General features: G+C 35.4%; 1 protein-coding gene across 1 annotated transcript in view; it reads left to right on the top strand.

Annotated features, from left to right (window-relative positions):
- LOC135211573 (uncharacterized) overlaps nucleotides 1-22151 on the top strand; it is a 50429-nt gene that overhangs the window by 10623 nt on the left and 17655 nt on the right. The window contains exons 6-10 of the mRNA XM_064244869.1: nucleotides 2543-2768; nucleotides 5262-5377; nucleotides 8342-8446; nucleotides 10599-10772; nucleotides 16013-16191. Coding sequence (XP_064100939.1) covers nucleotides 2543-2768; nucleotides 5262-5377; nucleotides 8342-8446; nucleotides 10599-10772; nucleotides 16013-16191 — 800 coding nt within the window. The remainder of the gene's footprint in view (nucleotides 1-2542; nucleotides 2769-5261; nucleotides 5378-8341; nucleotides 8447-10598; nucleotides 10773-16012; nucleotides 16192-22151) is intronic.

The raw sequence follows: 22151 nt of genomic DNA, 5'->3' as shown, positions 1-22151 counted from the left end.
TATCCTTTTTCTATCTGGAAATCTAATAAACTCCTCAGCGGCCGCCAGTCTATTTTTATGGGTGGTTGGAAGGTGAGTGTGGGGGGGGGGGGGGGGGGGGGGGGGGGTTGTGAGGGGTGAGGTTTTTTTTTGGCTACATGCCATGGTTGCCCCAGCTGCTTCTTAAGAAGTGGTTACAATTGGTTACAAACTTCCATCTTACAGAAACGAAAACCACACTCGCGTACGTATCGCATCTTCATTCTCGCAAGTTAAAAGTGTCTCTCTTTTTTTAAACGACTCTTGCACGAAAATAATGATGTGTATATATTAACGCATGACTGTCTATGAATTTGAAAGAGACTTTTCAAAGGATGACGTCGGACACTTTAATGAATGCAAAGGATTTTCCAACCCCATTTCCAGCGATGCAAATGGAGCTCGGATGTTGAGTGAAGCTGTTATGAAAAAGATTGGAATCTAGTGAGATGAATTAACTAGAGATTGGAAGGGAAGGAGAGAGTTAGAAGGACAGGAAGGAGAGATGAAAGTGCAATGAAAAAAAGGTTGATGATTGAGAAGGGTTGGTTGAGAAGACAGAAAGGACCTGGTATCCAGGTTGTGAGAAACATGAAAAGAACATGTTGAAGAATATGACAAGTTCTCCTCAAGAATATGAAAGGTGGTTTCAGAATATGGGCGAATAATGATCATAAATATCTTATGAATATGTTTAACCAAGATTAGAATCTAATCTCGGTTCTTCTATTTTAAAAGGTAGCAATGGATCGTGTGTCTAAAGCACTGGCAACACCCTCTCTCGCTCTCTCTCTCTCCATTCCCAACAACTCTCTCTCTCTCTCTCTCATTCCAACCAACTCTTCTTCTCTCTCTCATCTTCTCTCTCTCTCTTCTTCCTCTACTCTCTCTCTCTCTCTCTCTCTCTCTCTCTCTCCATCCATCTCTCTCTCTCTCTCCACATCAAACCCCCTCCCTCCATTATCTAAAGCCATTAAATCTGACTCGTGAACTTACAAAAATAACATTTATTTAAAAGCAAAGTGTAAAATAAATAACTGAATGATTGAATGAATGATTGAACTCAAATAACCTACTCCATATTCCTCCTACAATAACCAACATTATCGTAGTCATGAAACTGGAAAAGTCACAATAGTCTAGTAACACCATGGAACATTAGTCAAGTTCCCATTTAAGTCACCATATTCAGTACCCTTTCTCAGATCAGTTCCCTTTCTTAGAATCGCCTATAAAAAGACAAGAGAAAATATGGATAAACACAAGATTATAAATCAAAATCAAAAGATCACATGAAATAGAACATCTCTGAAATGAATATTCAAAACACAGACAAGCCACACTTTGGCTAAAAATAAGTATGCTTACTCATTCAACACAGTATACACAACACTTTTCTCAAAAGGAACTTTTGCAAAAGCCATCTTGGCTTCTGCCGCCTCTGTAAAGATCTTTCACCTTGGTTACCTTACACTATCATATGTAGGGGAAAAGGTCGCACACACGTACGAACTCACACTCATTGTTTAAGCCCAGTAAACTGCTTAGAACCAGTTTCAAAAGGCACCTCTGTATCAAACGCCCATAGCGACAGACATCACGCCACCCAAAAAGACATATCAGCATTTCTTAAGCTCGTCACTTCGGGCACTCTGTCTCCAAGGGAAGTCAAATGATGACTCCCTACATTCTAAGAAATGTCACAGCACATCACCTTACAATGGTGTCAAACATATTGTCTTAATATATCCCTCTTTTATATAACATATGTATTTGTTTGCATAGATGTATGTATACAAGCAAATGCATATAGTGTACATATAGTAGGGATAACAGACCGAGATGTGCTAAGGTGATATGAATGCAAAGGTTCAGTAAACTAAGAATATTCTATTTGTGATTGTCTATGTTACATAATTGTAAGAAAACGTTCCTAAAGACTTCTTTTACCTCCGCTTTCGACTTATTTACACATATATCTTTTTATTCGAGCGTTATTTCAGTTTCTAGAAATATATTTCCGTTGGTCTCCTGATGTTCATTTCCGTATTTTCATTTTTCGTAGCTGACTCTTCTCTATTTCTTGAAACCTCTTACGATTTCCCCCATTTAAAAAAAATCACTTTCTCATTCTGCAAATTTCTTTCCATATTTTCAGTTTTCGTAGCTGAATTTATTTTTTAGTTTCTTGAAACTTCTTACGATTTCCCCCATTTTTAAAAAATCACTTTTTCATTTTGCAAATTTCCTGAAATGTTCATAAAAAAAAACCACTCTCTCAGAGCGACAGGGAATATTTTCCATTTCTTGAAACCTCGTACGATTTCCCCGACTTTTAAAAATTCACTTTCTCATTCTGCAAATTTCCTGAAACGTACATATAAACTTTCTCTTACAACGACAGGGAATATTTTCCATTTCTTGAAACCTCGTACGATTTCCCCCACTTTTAAAAATTCACTTTCTGATTCTACAAATTTCCTGAAACGTACATAAAAAAATAAACTTTCTCTCACAACGACAGGGAATGTTTTCCTACGCCCTACGGCACCCGAGGAACCCTGCACAGGATGGCATCATGAACATGGCTGGCCTCACTCCACTGACTCTCGCTTGCAAACTGGCGCGCTCCACCATCTTCAAGGAGATGCTGGAGCTGACCTGCATAGAGTTCTGGAGGTATTCCAACATCACCTGCAGTGCGTATCCACTCAATGCCCTCGATACCATTCGGCCCAGTGGAGAAACAAGTAAGTCTAGGGTTCCTTCCAATCCCCTGGCAGAAGGAGGAATCTTAAAGTGTTGTTAATAGCCGGGAATTGTTAATGTCTCAGTTACGTGTACCATTGGTCTACTTGGGCCTATATCTGTCAGGCAACACTTTGAGTCGTGATGTAAACCATGAGTTAACGTGGGGGTATTTGAATAAAATGGCAATGACAGTAATTAAACCCTTGGTCTACTTCGGCCTATATCTGTCATGCAACACTTTGAGTCATGATCTTAAGCATGAGTTAACGTGGGGTTATTTGAATGAAATGCCAATGACAGTAATTATCCCATGAACTCAGCCAGTGGTCTTGATATCAGCAGGCCAAGGGGGGATAACAGGCAGGAGTAGGTCAGAGTAGTTAAACTTCGGGCTGCTCTATGAGCAAGAGCCCGTGAGGGCATAAGGTCAGCTTAATCTTCAGCAATAACAACAACAAAAGTGTTTCAATGTGCACCCAGTCAGTGCTCAGGATACCATAGAGGCCAGTAACAACAAGCGTAAAGCAAAGAATGGTCCCCCTCTATGAATCTAAAGCAAAGAACTACATCCACTAGGAGTATAGAGTAAAGAATTATATCCGCTGTAAGTTTAGACCAAAGAATTGTACCCTATATTTGTCCCATAAACCATCGTTGACTTTATTTTTCTTTTTTTTTTTTACCCAGAATTCCTCTCGGTGGACTTCAACGTAAGGAAACTGGTCTTTACCAACAACAAAACAGTTTTCACCAAAGTTGATATTTGAGACTTTAAATTTCTGGTATGTTTTATAACACCAAAGCTTTTATTATTATTATTATTATTATTATTATTATTATTATTATTATTATTATTATTATTATTATTATTATTATTATTATTATTTATATTTGGTCTATTACAGTCCTCCAATTCGACTGGGTGGTACTTACAGTGTGGGGTTCTGGGTTGCATCGTGCCTCCTTAGGAGTCCATCACTTTTCTTCTTCTTCGTCGCCTTCTTCTTCTTCTTCTTCTTCTTCTTCTTCGTCTTCTTCTTCTTACTTATTCTTATTATTATTTTTATTATTATTATTATAGTTATTATTATTATTATTATTATTATTATTATTATTATTACCCACAACTACACAGCTCTATTCTGAATGAGCCTTTCTTTTTTATCCCACAACATTAAATTCTCTTCATAGTCCTCATCACAGACACCACGTACTCGTTAAGACAAACTTCTTGTGAAGGGAAACGAAGGGAAACAGGTGTTTCCTCAAGAAGTATGGAGTCGGAGGATAAAAAAGGTGAGAGAATGTGGGAGGGAATCCCTATAGGTATTCGAGACAGGCTAAACAGGAAATGGAACTACAAAGTACGAGGAAGTGTGGGTGCAAGTAAATGAGGTTCTTTGCTGCTACGTAATGAATTCAGGGACTGAAAAATGTCTCTCTATTTCGCTCTGCTGAGAAATTGCTCTTTTCTCTGTTTTTTTTTTTTTTTTGCTTATTCGGGAAGAAAGCCTACAAACTACTTTGTGTTGTTGTTGTCGTTGTTCTTGTTGAGGTGATAGGAAAGGTTTATGGAAGAGTCTAAAAAGGTGTTTTGCTTTGAGTTAAAGATACAAGAATTTTAGGATTAGGATGTTTATGATCTATATATTAGAATGAAAACGTAAAAATAAATAAATAATATTCATGTTAAACAGTACAGAAAATTTATTTCTAATGAAATAAAGTGTATTTATTTTAATTTTCGTTGGTGAAACAAGGATTTATTTGACCGTTTAAATTTATGTTAAAAGTTAGGAATATAATATCTTCAACTTATATGTGAGGGGAAAATCTTGCATGCGTCCCGAGTAAACTGGAGGTCGGGCCACGCCTCTTTGTTTTCAACCAAAGACACATTTCCATATGTGGTAAACCTTTTTTTCTTTCTTACATAATTTTTATTTGTTTTACGTAGTAAACAGGTCAAGTTTTCCAATTTTTAAAATTTACACCTAAGGTCTTACACAAAATCACAATAGCATTCATGATGAACATGGCATTATGTATTATAAGAAGGCTCCATAAACAAATACTGTCTTGATAAAAACATTACTAAATATCCATGCATACTAAAACATTTTTTTACTCATATTCTTTTCATGTTTTAAGCTGAGACTATATAATTATACACACACACACACACGTATATATATATATATATATATATATATATATATATATATATATATATATATATATATATATATTATATATACTTATATATATATATATATATATATATATATATATTATATGTATATAATTATTAATTATTATATGATATATATATATATTATATATATATATATATATATATATATTATATTATATTTAATATATAATATATATTGAAAACAGTAATTGCAAAACATTTAAACATGCAGTCCTTATGAGGTATCCTTACATTCGATATACGATTAATTAAAGATAAAATTGATCCCATCTTCCAGACTGGAATTCAGCCCTGATGATTATCCTGAATGGTACCAAGAGCGAACATCTGGATATGCTGGAAGGTGGAATCATCCAGAGACTTCTTGAGGAGAAGTGGAAGACCTTTGCCAGGGTAAGTCACTTTGTGGGAATGAATAAGTCAATCTTTTTGGGAATAATTCACTTCTTTGGATTAAGTCATTCTTCGGGAATAAGTCACTCTTTTTTGGGAATGTCACTCTTTTTGGGATTAATTCACTCTTTTTGGGGAATAAGTCACTCGTTTTGGGAATAAGTCTCTTTTTGGGGAATAAGTCACTTTTTGGGAATGTCACTTGTTTTTGTGAATAAGTCACTCTTTTCGGGAATGAGTCGCTCTTTTTTGGGAATAAGTCACTCTTTTTGGGAATGCCACTCTTTTTTTGTTAATGTCACTCTTTTTTTGGGAATAAGTCACTCGTTTTGGGAATGTCACTCGTTTTTGGGAATACGTCACTCGTTTTGGGAATAAGCCACTCTTTCTTGGGAATGTCACTCTTTTTGGGAATAATTCACTCTTTTTTGGGAATAAGTCAGTCTTCTTGGGACTCATTCTTCTAGAATAAGTAACCTTTTTGGGAATAAGTCACTCTATGGGGAATAAGTCATTCTTCGGGAATAAGTCACATTTTTGGGAATAAGTGACTTTTTTGGGAACAAGTAACTTTTTTGGGGTAATAAGTCACTCCTTGGGGAATAAGTCACTTTGAGGGAATAAGTCATTCCTTTTTGGAATAAGTCACTTTATGGGAATAAGTCACTCATTTTTGGGAATAAGTCACTTTGTGGGAATAAATCCTTCTTTTTTTGGGGGAATAAGACACATTTTTGGGAGTAAGTCACTTTCTGGGGGGAATAATTCACTCTTTGGTAATGAGTCACTTCTTGGGAATAAGTAATTGGTCAGGAATAAGTCACCCCTTTTCGTAATAAGACACTTCTTAGAAATCAGTCGCTTCTCAGAAATAAATCACTACTTGCAGATAAGTCACTTCCTGGCAATAAGTCACTATACTAGGAATAAGTCACTTCTTAATAATCAGTCAATGCTCAGGAATAAGTCACCTCTTGGACATAAGTTACTTCTTAGGTACAAGCCACTTTTTAGGAATAAGTCATCTCTTGAGAATAAGTCACCTCTTGGGCATTAGTCAGAGGAGTAATTCACGTCCTAGGAACAAGTCATCTGTTGGGAACAGGTCACTTGTTGGGTATAATTCACTTCCTGGGTATAATGCTCTTCCTGGGAATAAGTCAATACTTAAGAATGAGTCACTTCTTGGGAATAGGCTGCTAAACGGGTGCTTGACCAATACAGAAGTAATAGTTCATCTCACGAAGAAATATCTATTACAGGTGTCTGACAAAAAGAAATTTTAAATCTGAAATTAAAGACCCACTTAATCAATGACAGCATTTATTGAAAAAAATTGCAGGTATTCAGATGCTTTGTCGTGCATGCAAAGCAAGCAATGAATCAGTTTTCAGCTGCGAGTTGGCCCTGAGATATTTTGGGAACTTTCTTCTCCACATAAACCTACATACATATCTGTATAATCTAAAGTCATAATAACTTAGATTTTGATCCAGACTTCAAGGGAACTCTTGGGGAGCAATGTGCACTCATGCTAAAAATTAGCTTCGTGGGGAAGGAGGCATTCAGTCATGAAGTGAAAAATATCTGCCATTATAGAACTTCAATAATTCAGCGACCAGAATGCAGAGGGTGATCAATTAAGAAGGATTAGAGTCCCCGATTCAGAAAACTCCACTCAAATCTCAAGTTGCTGGAAACCATTACTCTTTGGACTCACGGAATTCATAGACCATAGCGAGAGAGAGAGAGAGAGAGAGAGAGAGAGAGAGAGAGAGAGAAACTGAAAAGTACCATTGACACCCTAGGATCAATACCGACCACTCCCCGGGTAGGAAAAATTTGGACCAGCCATTTGGACCAGCCATAAAATGGGTAATAGCTCCCCAGTGGCGTGGTCGGTATGGTGTTGGCGTGCAACATCGGTGGCCGCGTGTTCGATTCTTGGGCTTTCCATTGAGGAGTAAGAGATGTGTATTTCTGGTGATGGAAGTTCACTCTCGACGTGGTTCGGAAGTCACGTAAAGCCGTTGGTCCCGTTGCTGAATAACCACTGGTGGTTCCATGCAACGTAAAAACACCATACAAACAAACAAACAAACAAAAAATAGCATGGGTAATTACTACGACAAAGAAACCACAACTCCGCTTTCTTTTCAAGAAAGAACAAACTCGTAAAAGCAATTAAAAGTTACGAGAAAGAAGCTTTTGTATCCCACGAATATTTCTTTATTAATGTTCTTGCTGCAGAATGGTTCTGCCAACAGAATGTTGAAGAAATAAAAAAAAAGGGGTTTTGGAAGGTATTCAAATATTTTAAATATGATTATTGTTTTTTTTTTTAACTTAGTAAAGGACTAAAGAATCTCGTTTTGGTCCTAAAGATTTCCTCGAGCCAGTGAAAGTTGGGAAAGTTAATTTTCATGAAGTATTTTTTTTTCACACAATTCCGAAAAAGCGAGAGAGGGGCATTTACCTTCGTTCATTTCAGGCGATCAGCAAAGGCCCAAACGTATCGAAAACTTACGAAAATTGAGGAGAGAATTGCCAGATTTCTTCATTCAGTTATGGCAATCAGCAACACTCCACATTTCATTGCAAATGGATTCTTTTAAAACTCATTGAATACAAAAGAACATTATGATATTTGCCTCACCAAACATTACCTCATTTGTTCAACAACATCGGAGCGCCTCAGTGGCCACAAGTTCGATTCTCGGGCATTTCCATTGAGGTATGAGAGATGTATGTTTCTGGTGACAGAAGTTCACTCTCGACGTGGTTCGGAAGTCACGTATACAGCCGTAGGTCACATTGATGAATAATCACTGGTTCCGCGCAACGTAAAAAAAGCACCATACCATACAAACAACATCAGTGACCATGAATGAATGAAGGGAGAGATCACAGAAGTCCAGCCTCTTTATAGAGACTATATACCCTCTCTCTTTCTCTCTCACACAGAATCAGTTTCTGAAGCGTCTGGCCATCATGTTGCTACAGCTCATTTTACTGAGTTTCTCTATCTACCTTCGTCCTTGCTACTGTGGTCCGATCAACATGAAAATGGTGAGTAATGTTTCGTGTATTTGAATAAATGGTGCATAATGTTTCGTGTTTTTAGAACGATTAGCTGTCTTCACATGAACTAAGGGCGTAATACTGGAAGCAGATGCGTCAGTAATGATTAGAACTTTAATTATATTATCTCGAAGCGAAGACAATTCTGGAACAAAGGAATTAAAGTGTTTTTCTTGATATTGCAACTGTTCCTTGAATTCTTCAATGACAGGTAAGACTTCGAAAATAACGCTGTTAAGTGTAGGCGTTATTCAAGGTTCCTTTCAGCGTCCCCTTGGCCCCTAGCTGCGACTCCTTTCATTCCTTTTACTGTACCTCCGTTCATATTCTCTTTCGTCCGTCGTACTTTCCACCCTCTCCTAACAATTGGTTCGTAGTGCAACTTTGAAACCTTCTGTACTCTCATTTTCCCTTTCATCGCTGAATGACCTAGTAGGTCCCAGCGCGTGGCCTTTGGCCAAAATTTCAATTTTTCATTCATTTATTTATCCAGAAAATTCATTTTTAACTGGCGTATCATTAGAGTTCTTTTCGTTCAAGTAGGCCTATATGAATAGTTCTTTTCTCCCCACAATTTCCCACACACCACCACCACTTGCTCTTCTAGGTTAGCTATCTCTCTCTCTCTCTCTCTCTCTCTCTCTCTCCCACTCTCTCTCTCTCTCTCTCTCTCTCTCTCTCTCTCCTCTCTCTCTCCCCCTTAGCATTAATGCTATTAATGAGGTCAGGCTCAAAGTTTCTATAAACCTCCTTCATGAGACGTCAAAAGAATTTTCTTAGTTTCGGCCTAAGCGATTTTGGCAACATTAGAATAAATTTGTGTCTGAAAGTTTATTTGTTTTACCTCCAAAATGGTCCAGATGCCTTTGGGGTTATACATGGCATTCATTTATCGTTCATTTGTCATTCATAACGCCTGAGTGAGTCTACGATTCTTTCATATATTCATTCATTTGTTTATTAATTTCTTATTCATTTTTCATTTATCAATTTCTTTATCTATTTATCGATTGTTTATTCATTTATCGATTCATTTATTAATTTATCCATTCATTTTTATTTATGCATTCATTTGTTTATTAATTTCCTTATTCACTTTTCATTTGGCAATTCATTTCTTTATCTGTTTATCAATTGTTCATTCATTTATTATTCTATTCATTCATTTTTCATTTATTCATTCATTTTGTTATATATTTCTTTATCAATTTTTCATTTATTAGTTCATTTCTTTATCTATTTATCAATTATTTATTCATTTATCGATTCATTTATTTATTTATTAATTCATTTTTCATTTGTTCGTTCATTTCTTTATTATTTTTTCAATTTATTCATTCATTTGTTTATTAATTTCTTTATTCCCTTTTCATTTATCAGTGCAATTTATCTATTGTTTTCAATTATCGATTCATTTATTATTTCATTCCTTCATTTTTCATTTATTCACACAATTGCTTATGAATTTCTTTGGTAATTTTTCATTTACAGTTCGTTTCTTTATCTAATTATCATTTGTTCATTCATTTATCGATTCATTTATTAATTTATTTATTCATTCTTCATTTATAAATTCATTTGTTTATTAATTTCTTTATTCATTTTGTATATATCATTTCATTTATTTATCTATCTATCAAGTGTTTATTCATTTATCGATTTATTTATCAATTTAATTATTCATTTTTCATTTATTCATTCACTTGTTTATTCCTTCATCAGTTTGTTCATCAATTTATTTCTTTATCAATTTATCAATTGATTATTCATTTATCGATTCATTTATTAATTCAATTAATTCATTTTTCATTTATTCGTTCATTTGTTTATTAATCTATCATGTATTCATTCATTTGTTTATTAATTTCTTTATTAAACAACTTATTTTATTTCATTTCATTTATCAATTGTTACCCTTATCGATACATTTATTAATTTAATTTATTCATTTTTTTGTTTATTCCATTCATTTGTTTATTAATTTCTTTATTAACTTTTAATTTTATCAATTCATTTCTTTATCTATTTATCAATTGTTTATCCACTTATCGATACATTTATTAATTAAATTTATTCATTTATTCATTTTTTTTGTTTATTAATCCATCAGATTATTTATCAGTCTATTGACTTTTGGCAGACGGACTCCGCCGTTCGAGACAAACTGTGGCAGGAGTTTTTTGAGGGCGACTTCTCCAACATCGCCCGGTACTGCTTCGAGGCGGGAACTCTGGCGGGAGTTATATCCTACACGATATTCCAGCAGGGCGAGGAGATCATGAACCAAGGACTCTCCTCCTACATTAAAGGAACCGTGAGTTTTTTTTTTGGGGGGGTGGGGGCTGGTAACGGGCGGGGGTCTGTCTGTCTGTCTGTCTTTCTGTTTCTGTGTATGTATATATATGCATGTTGGTAATTATGTGTATATGTATGTATGTATGTATGTATGTATATATATATATATATATATATATATATATATATATATATATATATATATATATATATATATACACACACATATATATACAGGTAAGCACATACAAACTAAAGGTCCAATTCACTTTAAAGAAACGAAAAAACGCCCGTAGGCCAGATTAAACATTTTAAAATACGCGAATTAACTACTAATCCCACATGTTTTTAGCTATTATTATATTATTATTTTTCCCTCTCTCTCTCTCTCTCTCTCTCTCTCTCTCTCTCTCTCTCTCATGCTCGATATATCTATATCTTATGTTCGTTTCTTACTCGTTGTTTGTATATTTGTTGTAAATTTCATGTTACTAATACAAAGTGTATTGTTTTTCGAATTAAATTGCCTTTGACCAGTGTGTCTGTCTGACCGCACCGCTCCTAAATCCTTAATCTAGCCTTTGGGATGTTACTAAATTCGTACTGTCCTGTCTTAAATACCTCTTTGTTGTCAAAATGAACAATTATTTTCTGACTAAATTACCTGTGACCACGAGTGGGTGGCTTTAGAATATTTAATTTAGCCCAGGGGCGTTTTTTTTCGTTTCTTTAAAGTGAATTGGACCTTTCGTTAATCCTGTATTGTTCGTTTGTATGTGCTGACCATGAACTGTTTATCTCTGTTCTCATCATTCTTGCTTTAAGTAAAGGGTCGTTAAGAACGAAAGATCTCGGCAGTTCTCGTCTTTTCATTTTCCTTCGTGGCATCACTGGCATTACCTTTATTTATACATAGCATCACGCTTTATATATTTCGTGATCAACTTATTCATATATTCATCTCTCTCTCTCTCTCTCTCTCTCTCTCTCTCTCTCACTCTTTATATATATATATATATATATATATATATATATATATATATAATACATATATATATATATATATATATTATATATATATATATATATATATATATATTATATATATATATATATATATATTGTGACGAAGTGCCAAGTATCTGGTTACTACACTTATCAATAATCAAATGAGTACCTCACAACAGCCAGACACCTGAACCTTCATCATAGGTAAAATATGATTGAATACTCTAAAGGCAACAGTGATCCATTAAGCAACTTACCAGTATTGCAGAAAATCAGACTTAGTTCATTAAAACAGGTGTGAGGTAATCTTATATGTAAATAAATTAATTAAAGAGCATCACTCCATCAACAACTTTAGAAGTTTAAGTATTTCCCTGATTCTAACTCACTTCAAGTAAATTGAAGGAAAACAACTCAATTACCACTCTATGTTCCTACCTAAGCAAATACTGGTGAAAAAGAAAACTTATAAAAATTTTAAATAAAGAAATTTATTATTAAACTCAAAATTTATGATTGAAATTCACAATCTCAGGGAAATTTACTGTAACTTGAAAACAACACAAAGTTTAATTAATTCTTGAATTAATTAAGTAAAATTAAATTAAAATCAATTTATCACAAAAATCAAGAAAATTGATTAATTAATCGAAATTCAAAAGTGTTAGGCAATAATTAAAATTTGGAATTCATAAGTGCTGACTAACAATAAAACTTGAAAAGAATTCTAAGTAAATGCATATTAATTCACAATTAATTCAATTAAATGTGCAACGATCAATTAATGAAAACAACTAAGTCACTCAAATTGTGAATGCAAATGAAAACATAGAAACATGTGTAAAATACTAAAATTGCAACAAGCAGTAATCACACAGAAAATATGTATATAAAAAAACACACTTCATTAAGAAAAAATAGACAAATGCACAAAAAATCACTTCAATAAGAAAAACAGATAAATCCACAAAAATTTCACCTCAAATGAAACAAACACAAAACAAAAAAATTTGCAATGTGTAAAAATTGAAACCTTTCTCCAATTCACTGTAACTATTAGTTGCAACTGATAAACCTTGTAATAACACATTACCTTGGCACCAATTTTCTCTGCTGCAGCTAGCTCCAAAATATCACCACACAATTCACAATACTTCAAAAAAGAAAAGACGCCGTTACACACTTGTACAATGTTTGTTCAGATTCCACAATAAGCACTAACACTGAATAACTAAGAAATCCGAAATCTAAAATTTACGAGTGACCAATCATTAAGTGCAAAATCTTTACGTTAATGTAATATCAAATGGCACGAGAGAGAGAGAGAGAGAGAGAGAGAGAGAGAGAGAGAGAGAGAGAGAGAGAGATGACCTCTGTACGCCAGGAATTCAAAGTCTGTTATGAGCACTCTCTCTCTCTTCCTTGTATGGGCGAACTTTGGACACGTAGTTCAGCTAATATAAAAATTCTCTTTCAAAACAATATCTAAAGAGAAATTGAAATTACAATTGCAAATAACATTTATTATTACGTGATTTAAGACAATAAAAGTATTTTAAGGAATAATGATTTACAAAGAAAGCAAAACTAAATGACGTAATTTTCCATAGATGACTTCTGCTTAAACAGAAGGTTCTAGAACGATCTTGCAAAAGATGGTGCAATCCTTCCACGTGCCTTATCGAGAAAGACACACTTTTGAAACCAGTCCTGTACGTTGTATGCTCTACATGTTCCAAACAGAACTCGCTTATCAGAAGTGGTGCCATGTTATGAAAAGAAAACGGAGGCTTCGAGTTCTTCTTATCTCGAGTGATGACAAGTTATGGAAACAAAACCGAGCATCCCTTGCAGCCAATATACAATGCAAAAATTTCTCTCTCTTTTCACATTCTACGTTAACTTCTTAACTTTTAAATGATGTAATGCAAAATCTGAACACACATTTTTAGAACATCCTATAATTCTAAGCTAAATAAGGAATCTGAAAATGTTGCAAACACTTTTCATAACATTTCACTGTTAAAGAGAGGAAATATGCGTTACGAAAGTAGCAGCATATAATAATATATATATGTATATATATATATATATATATATATATATATATATAAATTTGTGTGTATGTGTGTATGTGTGTGTGTGTTTTTGTGACAAGAATAAGTATAGAAAAAACCCACAAAAAACACATAAAACTTGTAGCGGATGAAAAAGAAAACAGTAATAAACATCATAATATGACCTGGGCTTACGAAAAGGAAATCAAAAGAAAACCTTGGAAGCAAAGAACATTTACTTCATCTGATATATTTCACCACAGCAATTATAATAATGTATTTTGTTGACATTTCAATGGATGAACGAAAAAGATATTGCCTGTCTGAAACTTTAAACAACATACTAAACACTTATTGAAGCACTTGGCATCCAAATAGGAATGAAAAACAAAAGCTAAGCCTTTGTTTGCCTTTTTCGAAACCTTGTTATGGTTTTTTCATGTCTTCGTTACGGACCTTTCTCGCTCCCAAAGAAAACCTGCCCTCAGGTCACCTTGCGGCTGTTACTCTTTTTGTTTTTGAGCTGATTCTATAGTAGGGGTTGTTTGGAGTGAATGGGAGGGCAAGGGGAGGAAGAAGAGGAGTTGGAGGAGGAGGAGGAGGAGGAGGAGGAGGAGGAGGAGGAGGAGGAGGAGGGATCCTTTCAGAAGGAGTCGGCAAGCGTGAATCTAATGCTGTCCTCTTCTGAAGGATTATGTTTTTTAACAAAGCGTTAAGAACATAAGATACTCGTATCATTTCAGCTTAGTCTGACGTCAAAATAGTGTTACAGTGCTTGCAGTATTCAACAAAAGTATTTATCAGTAGTTTCCTTTCTCTCTCTCTCTCTCTCTCTCTCTCTCTCTCTCTCTCTCTCTCTCTGCATCCTTTCCAGTTCTTTTATATATATATATAATATATATATATATATATATATATATATATATATATATATATATATATATATATATAATTTACCCCACTCTAACTTTCTGTTTACAGTCATCTTATTCTGGGAAGTATTAATTTCTTCAAACATAGAGTTTCCCCAAAGACCTATGTAAATATAGCTTTATCAGTTCTAGAATCATCTATTGCTGATGAGCATGAGTTATGTAAATGTAAATTAAATAGAACGTTCATCGATTTAATATTTATATATATATATATATATATATATATATATATATTATATATATATATATATATATATCATATATACGAATAATTGTATGAAGTAATTCCTACTGCCCTAATCAGTAATCGAATCTAAGTCTTATTCGCTGTCAGATGTAGGATGAGAGTGACCATATCCACTCAGCCATCAGCGTTTGTCTTAAAGATGATCTAAAAAAATGGGAATTCGCAAAAACTCAAAATAGAAGAATATATAATATTTATAAACCACCCGGTTTAATATATATGAAAGTATCAGGTCTTTTTGTCTATGTTTCCAGAAAGCCTTAGAAAAACTACTGTATCTGGCAAAGCTATTTATAGCCCTTGGGTAATGCTGTTCTTATAACCCTTTACAAAACGCTGTTATATAACTGCAACTTGGAACTGAGGTTATATGTTTCTTAATCAAAGGGTACAGTAAGACAGAGTGAATCCTTTATGACAACAAATGGCTGCCTTAACTTGGGATTATTTACTTTTAGGAAATTGAGGCATCTGCGTTTGTGTATGTGTGTGTGTGTGTGTGTGGGTGTTTAAGAGAGAGAGAGAGAGAGAGAGAGAGAGAGAGAGAGAGAGAGAGAGAGAGAGAGAGAGAGGGGTATTCATATTTTCAAGCTGTTTAGTATTATTTCATTATATATTCAATTCTGTCTTTCAGGTCGTCAGTATATATAAATTAAAATAATAGATGTCTCAAGTAGAGGAATCTGTTAAATTCATATGTAATAAATTTAAATTTATTTTAGAGATTTTTATAATAGTCCCCTCTGAATTTCTCTTGAGATTAAGCAGTACAGCACCGATTACATTGTAAATTTTACAGTATTATTAACCTTGTATATCAGAAATGATATATAGTATGTTCTGTACACGGAAGTCCGTGTGTAGTAGGTTGTGTCTAGTGTGCAATTATACACTTGAGAACACAGCATACTCACCATTTCGAATGACATCATTAAACCTGCATGATTTCCTGCCTTATGGATGAGGCAGTTGAACTGAACTATCTCTCTTTCATATATACGTAAATTTCCAGATTGCCAACGTCCCCAAATTCATCTTCCTGGTGTCCAACTTGATGATTATGCTATGCGTTCCCTGTCGTGTCATCTACTTCTTCACTCCTGAGAGAGATCCCGTCTTCAGGGTGTTGGAGGACGAGCTGCTCGCCTACGCTGTCGCCGGGTCCTGGTTCATGATGATGTTCTTCGCCGGGTGAGTGGTCGTCGTGTCTTTCTGTAGATTCTACGGGAGGATATTTTTTTAAACTTATTTTTTTTTTGGTAGGTTCGAGAGAATTTCAATCTTTTTTTTTCTTGGGGGGTTATTCTTTGTGTCTGCTGTAGATTCTACAGAGGTTATAATTTTTATTTTTTTGGTAGGTTCGAGAGAATGTTACTCTTTTTTCTTGTGGGGGTGATTCTTTGTGTCTGCTGTAGATTCTACAGAAGGATTTTTTTTTTAGATTTTTTTTGTAGGTTCTAGAGAATAATACTTTTTTTCTGGGGAGTGATGCTTGTATCTGCTGTAGATTTTAAAAGTTTTTTTGTAGTGATATAGGAGGTTTGCTCTAATTTTTGTGGTGGGTGGGCGGGTAGATCTTGAAATAGCATTTTTTTGTAGATTCTACAGGATCCTTGCTCTTTTTTTCGGGGAGGGGGGAAGGGGGGGATGAAGGTGGTTGGGGCGTTCTGCATTTTATATATTATAAAAGATTACTTTTTTATTTTGTTTATTATTTTCTATGTAGATTCAGATGTTAGTTTGTTTTTGGAGGTGAGTTGTTCTTTATTTTGTAGAATTTAAAGGAAGACTTCTTATATAGAGCCTAAAGAAAGGTTATTCGGTTTTGTGGGAATTGAATTGTTCTGTATCTTGTAGATTTCAAAGGATGAGTTTTTCGTAATGCTTTTTTTGGGGTGAGTTGTTCTGTATATTTTGTAGATTTTAAAAGATTACTCCTTTTTTCGAGTGAGGGATGTAGATTTCAAAGGAAGTTTTTTTTTTTTTTTTTTTTTTTTTTGTAGATTCTAAAAAGAGGATTACTCTTATTTTGAGAGTTGGTATGGACCATATTTTAATTTAGGTGCTGCTCTATTTCTTTGCAGCTGCAAAAGAAATTACTGGCTGCCCTAAAATCAGGAGTCTCTATTGGCAAAAGGCCAGATTAATCAACAAAAACGACAAATAATATTCATAGTTTTCGATACATCTTTATTATTTGACTATTTTGTCTTCCCGTCGAGTGTTATGTCGTGGAATATTCAGATCTGGCCTCATTAGAGTTTTGATTCTGTGATAGAAGATAAATTAACTTTTTTTTCGTGTTATTTCTAAATCGATGAATTTTGCTCTCAAAACTTTTCTTTCCTGCTTATATACTATATATATATATATATATATATATATATATATATATATATATATATATATATATAGATATAGATATTGATACGATCTCTGAGAGAGAGAGGTCCGCTTCAGGTTCGGAATGAAATAAAAGAAGAAAAAATTCAACACCAACAGTTGAAACTGGGGATACAAATATAGAGAGAAACACTAACACAACAAAGGTTTATTTACAAGCTTACTAACAAAGATAAATGCAGAATGGTATCTCCTATTTACATAAAAAGGCAAAATCTTACAATGCGTGAACTGGGGGAACAGTGAGGTAATTCAAATATTTACTGGCCAGTTTTGCGACTCGAAGCGATGGCTTCACAAAAGGAGAACTGCAATTGCAGACATCTTCTTAACTCCGTATTGCAGAAAATAATGTCTATTCTTGATACTCAAAGGGCAGGAACTTCTCTAAACCTCTTGCAGAACGTCTTTTCTCTGAAGTCTCACTCAGCGTCGAAATAACTCGGTCGTCCACTCCTGAAGACGACTTGACCAGAATTCAACCAACTCTCGAGCGACTTTTCCTCTGATCCTTCGTCCTGGTTCCTTCTTCTCTTATCTCTCTCTGACGATCTCTGCTGCTGATCTCTCACTGATAATCTGATCTGTGGCTCTTACTGAGGATCTCTCTGTGTGACTAACTGATGATCTGCCTTCTCCTACTTCGTCCGTCATATTTATACAGCATTCTGGGGGCGGGGCCTACGGCGAGCATCACAGACTCCCAAGATTACCGGAACGTTTTAGAAGTTTCTCGACGAAGTATTTCATCAGAAGTTGCGCCGTTTCTCACTACACTTCGGTGCCTATTGCATTCCACAACACTCCTGCCGATTCTAGAACAACCACGAGAACAGGCGCCTCCAACACAGGAACAAAAACCTCCTTGCTGCCGAACTTCTCGAAAATGCGTTTTCCTTTCCTTTATCTTTCTTTGCTATAAAGTAATTACCGTTACATGTCCCGCCAAAAAGGAGAAAAAAATTAAATCAGCTGATTTTTTTTCCAAAGAGAAACAAGAATTAAACAGCAGGGGAACAATTCTGCATAAAGCTTTAACACTTCTTCATTCACTCAACCACTCGTACCAAAATAGAAAACAGTTATCAGGCTACTCATTCTGAAAACTCTAGAGAGGCTATCTGCTATAACATTATCCTTCTCTCTCACTTTTTCTGTTTTCTGAACTCTGCTCAAAACTTTGAAAGACTAAGACACCTCTTGCGTCTTTCTCAAAACTAATTTCTCTTTCTAGGACACAATTACCAAGGGCACAGGCGGCAAGTTTACATTCACTGACTTTGCTCTACTCTTACCCATATTAATTCTATAATGTATATTTCCCCTCTCCTCTAATACTGAAAAAGGACCTTCAAACTTATAAGGTAAAGCGGAACCTACTTTCTGGACTAGTACTAAAACTTTATCTCCTACACAGTGTCTCTTTCGCTCTAAGATCATGTTTCCCTTCAGTTTCCCCTTGACTTCCGTTCTCCTTCGCTAGTTGCCAAACATCTCTTAAATTGTTTTTCTAATACTCAAGATTAGTTATGTAATCTTCTCTACCCTTACTTCTAGACAAAGATCCGACCATATTGATAAAATACATTCTCAAAAGATTCACCTACTGAAGGAATATTACACAATGGAACTCTGGGAATTACTTAGTTCGGTTTCCCGGCAGTTTGGCATTCATGACACCTTAAAACATTTCTCTTTACGTCATTTTTCATTTTAGGCCAAGAGTACGCCCTACTAATAGACCTGAAAGTTTTATTTATTCCTAAATGTCCTTGCTCATCAAGTGCTAACTTCAAAACTAGCTCACGAAGCTTCCTAGGAACTACTAATTGTTCGGTGATTTCCACTTTACTACCTGACTTAGGACTAACATAACGACACAAAACTTCGTCCTTTAAACAAAAAGTTTCTTTACACACATCATTGAGATCATCATCCAGCTCACTTTAAAAAATTTGGGTTAATGTCTCATCCTCTCTCTGTGACTTGACTAGCTCATCCTTATCCAAAATGTTAGAGCCTAATTCATCACCGTAACTAGTACTAGATACCGGTACATTTACTACATTACTATCGACAGCTACGCCTTCCCCTTGGCTATCACTGTCAACGATAGAGTTAGGTTTCTCGGTCACACTCATGCCAAGATCAACATCACTACCTCTATCACACTCGTTTGTATCCACGAACTAACTCACGTTCGAATCCACGAACTTACTCTCGTTCAAATCCATGAATTCACTCCCGTTCTAATCCATGTACTCACTCACGTTCGAATCCACGAACTTACTCTCATTTTAATCCACGAACTCATTCCTGTTCGAATCCACGAACAAATTATGACCGTAGTCTACTTCTGTATCTAAACCCGACCTAGTTACTACCATTTCAGGCACTGGAATATCCCTCACAACAGGATTCACATTCTTGGATAAAGCTAAGTCATTACCGACAATAATGTCAACACCATCGATGGGTAAACTGTCAACTACTGCAAGTTTCACTTCTCCTGACACTACCTGACTTTCTAAGTTCAATTTCAACAAAGGACAAAGAACATAAGTGTTAGGAAATTCACCTAACATGACTTTTTCTTCCATATTGATTTCCGCCCTGTTTGGCATACTCTCTCTCCTAATCAGTGAGACAGCAGCTCCTGTGTCTCGAAGCAAGACTACTTCTCTCGAATCTACTCCTCCAAGAGAGAAAACTACGCCTTCTAACAGAAATTCACCAAAAATGTTCCTAGTTTCTCTCATCACATCATTCCTACTTGACGAAAGGTTAACTAGAGACACTGGTTTCTTACCGTCCTTCCTTTCTACTGGACAATTTCTCACTAAATGCCCTTTCCCATTACATCGGAAACAAGTTAATTCTGAGCCACTAGATGCCATTTTACTCTTACAAACCTTAGATGTATGACCAGGTTTTCCGCATGTATAACAGGAATAGTCACTTTTACTTGCATTGCTATTACTAGAACTGAAACCTTTACTGCTTTGTACTCTACCAAACGAAAGATCATTTCGTTTCTTACTAACACTCAAATTATGAGTTAGACTATATTCATCTGCTAACCTGGTTGCTCCTGCAAAAGATACTTCTCGCCTATCTTCTATGTAAAGTTTAATCTCAGGGGATACGTTATCTTTGAAGTTTTCTAACAACACTATGTTCTTCAAACCATCAAAATCCTCAACTTTAGCCGAAGTTAATCAATAAAAAAACAGCCTTTGTAACTTCTTACTGTATTCTACATACGTAATATTTTCATCCTTTCTCAAATTTCTAAATTTCTTAAGGTAGGCCTCCGGTACTAGCCTATGCACGCTAAGAACAGTTTCTTTCACAATATCGTAATTATCACATTCCTCCTTAGACATGCAACTATACACAGTAAGCGCCCTACCACTCAAAACTGACTGTAAATATAAAGTCCACATTTCTTTAGGAGAACTTACTCTTTCCATTAACTTCTCAAAACACATGAAATATTTCGTTACATCTTCCTCATCAAACTTTGGTACTAATTTCAGCACTGCACTCATGCCTAACATATCAGCTTTGTTTTCGTTCTTGCCTGTACGACTGTTACGAGTACCTTCCCTTAACCGAGTAATTTCCAACTCATACATACGTTCTTTCTCTCTTTCTTGTTGCTGCATCTCTCTCTCAGCAGCTCTTTCCTCTCTCTCAGCTGCTCTTTCCTCTCTGTCAGCCGCTTTTTCATCTCTTTCATGCTTTTCTCTTTCTTTCCTTTCAACATACTCACGGAGATCATTCCCCTCCAGACCTAGGAGCTTACCTGACTCAATAAACTCTTTCACCATCTCACTCTCTATATTCTCCCTGTTTCAATCTGTTATGGTGTCAAAATATACTGGCAAAGGTCGCCACAATGTTATGGCCTCTGAGAGAGAGAGGTCCGCTTCAGGTTCGGAATGAAATAAAAAAAAAAAAAATTCAACACCAACAGTTGAAACTGGCGATACGAATATAGAAAGAAACACTAACACAACAAAGGTTTATTTACAAGCTTACTAACAAAGATAAATGCAGAATGGTATCTCTTATTTACATAAAAAGGCAAAATCTTACAATGCGTGAACTGGGGGAACAGTGAGGTAATTCAAATACTTGCTGGCCAGTTTTGCGACTCGAAGCGATGGCTTCACAAAAGGAGAACTGCGATTGTAGACGTCTTCTTGACTCCGTATTGCAGAAAATAATGTCTATTCTTGATACTCAAAGGGCAGGAACTTCTCTAAACCTCTTGCAGAATGTCTTTTCTCTGAAGTCTCACTCAGCGTCGAAATAACTCGGTCGTCCACTCCTGAAGACGACTTGACCAGAATTCAACCAACTCTCGAGCGACTTTTCCTCTGATCCTTCGTCCTGGTTCCTTCTTCTCTTATCTCTCTCTGACGATCTCTGCTGCTGATCTCTCACTGATAATCTGATCTGTGGCTCTTACTGAGGATCTCTCTGTGTGACTAACTGATGATCTGCCTTCTCCTACTTCGTCCGTCATATTTATACAGCATTCTGGAGGCGGGGCCTACGGCGAGCGTCACAGACTCCCGAGATTACCGGAACGATTTAGAAGTTTCTCGACGAAGTATTTCATCAGAAGTCGCGGCGTTTCTCACAACACTTCGGCGCCTGTTGCGTTCCACAACACTCCTGCCGATTCTAGAACAACCGCGAGAACAGGCGCCTCCAACACGGGCACGAAAACCTCCTTG

This window comes from Macrobrachium nipponense, chromosome 4 (genome assembly GCF_015104395.2).
Source record: "Macrobrachium nipponense isolate FS-2020 chromosome 4, ASM1510439v2, whole genome shotgun sequence".
Lineage (NCBI taxonomy): Eukaryota > Metazoa > Arthropoda > Malacostraca > Decapoda > Palaemonidae > Macrobrachium > Macrobrachium nipponense.
This window is presented reverse-complemented; position numbering and strand designations above follow the sequence as displayed.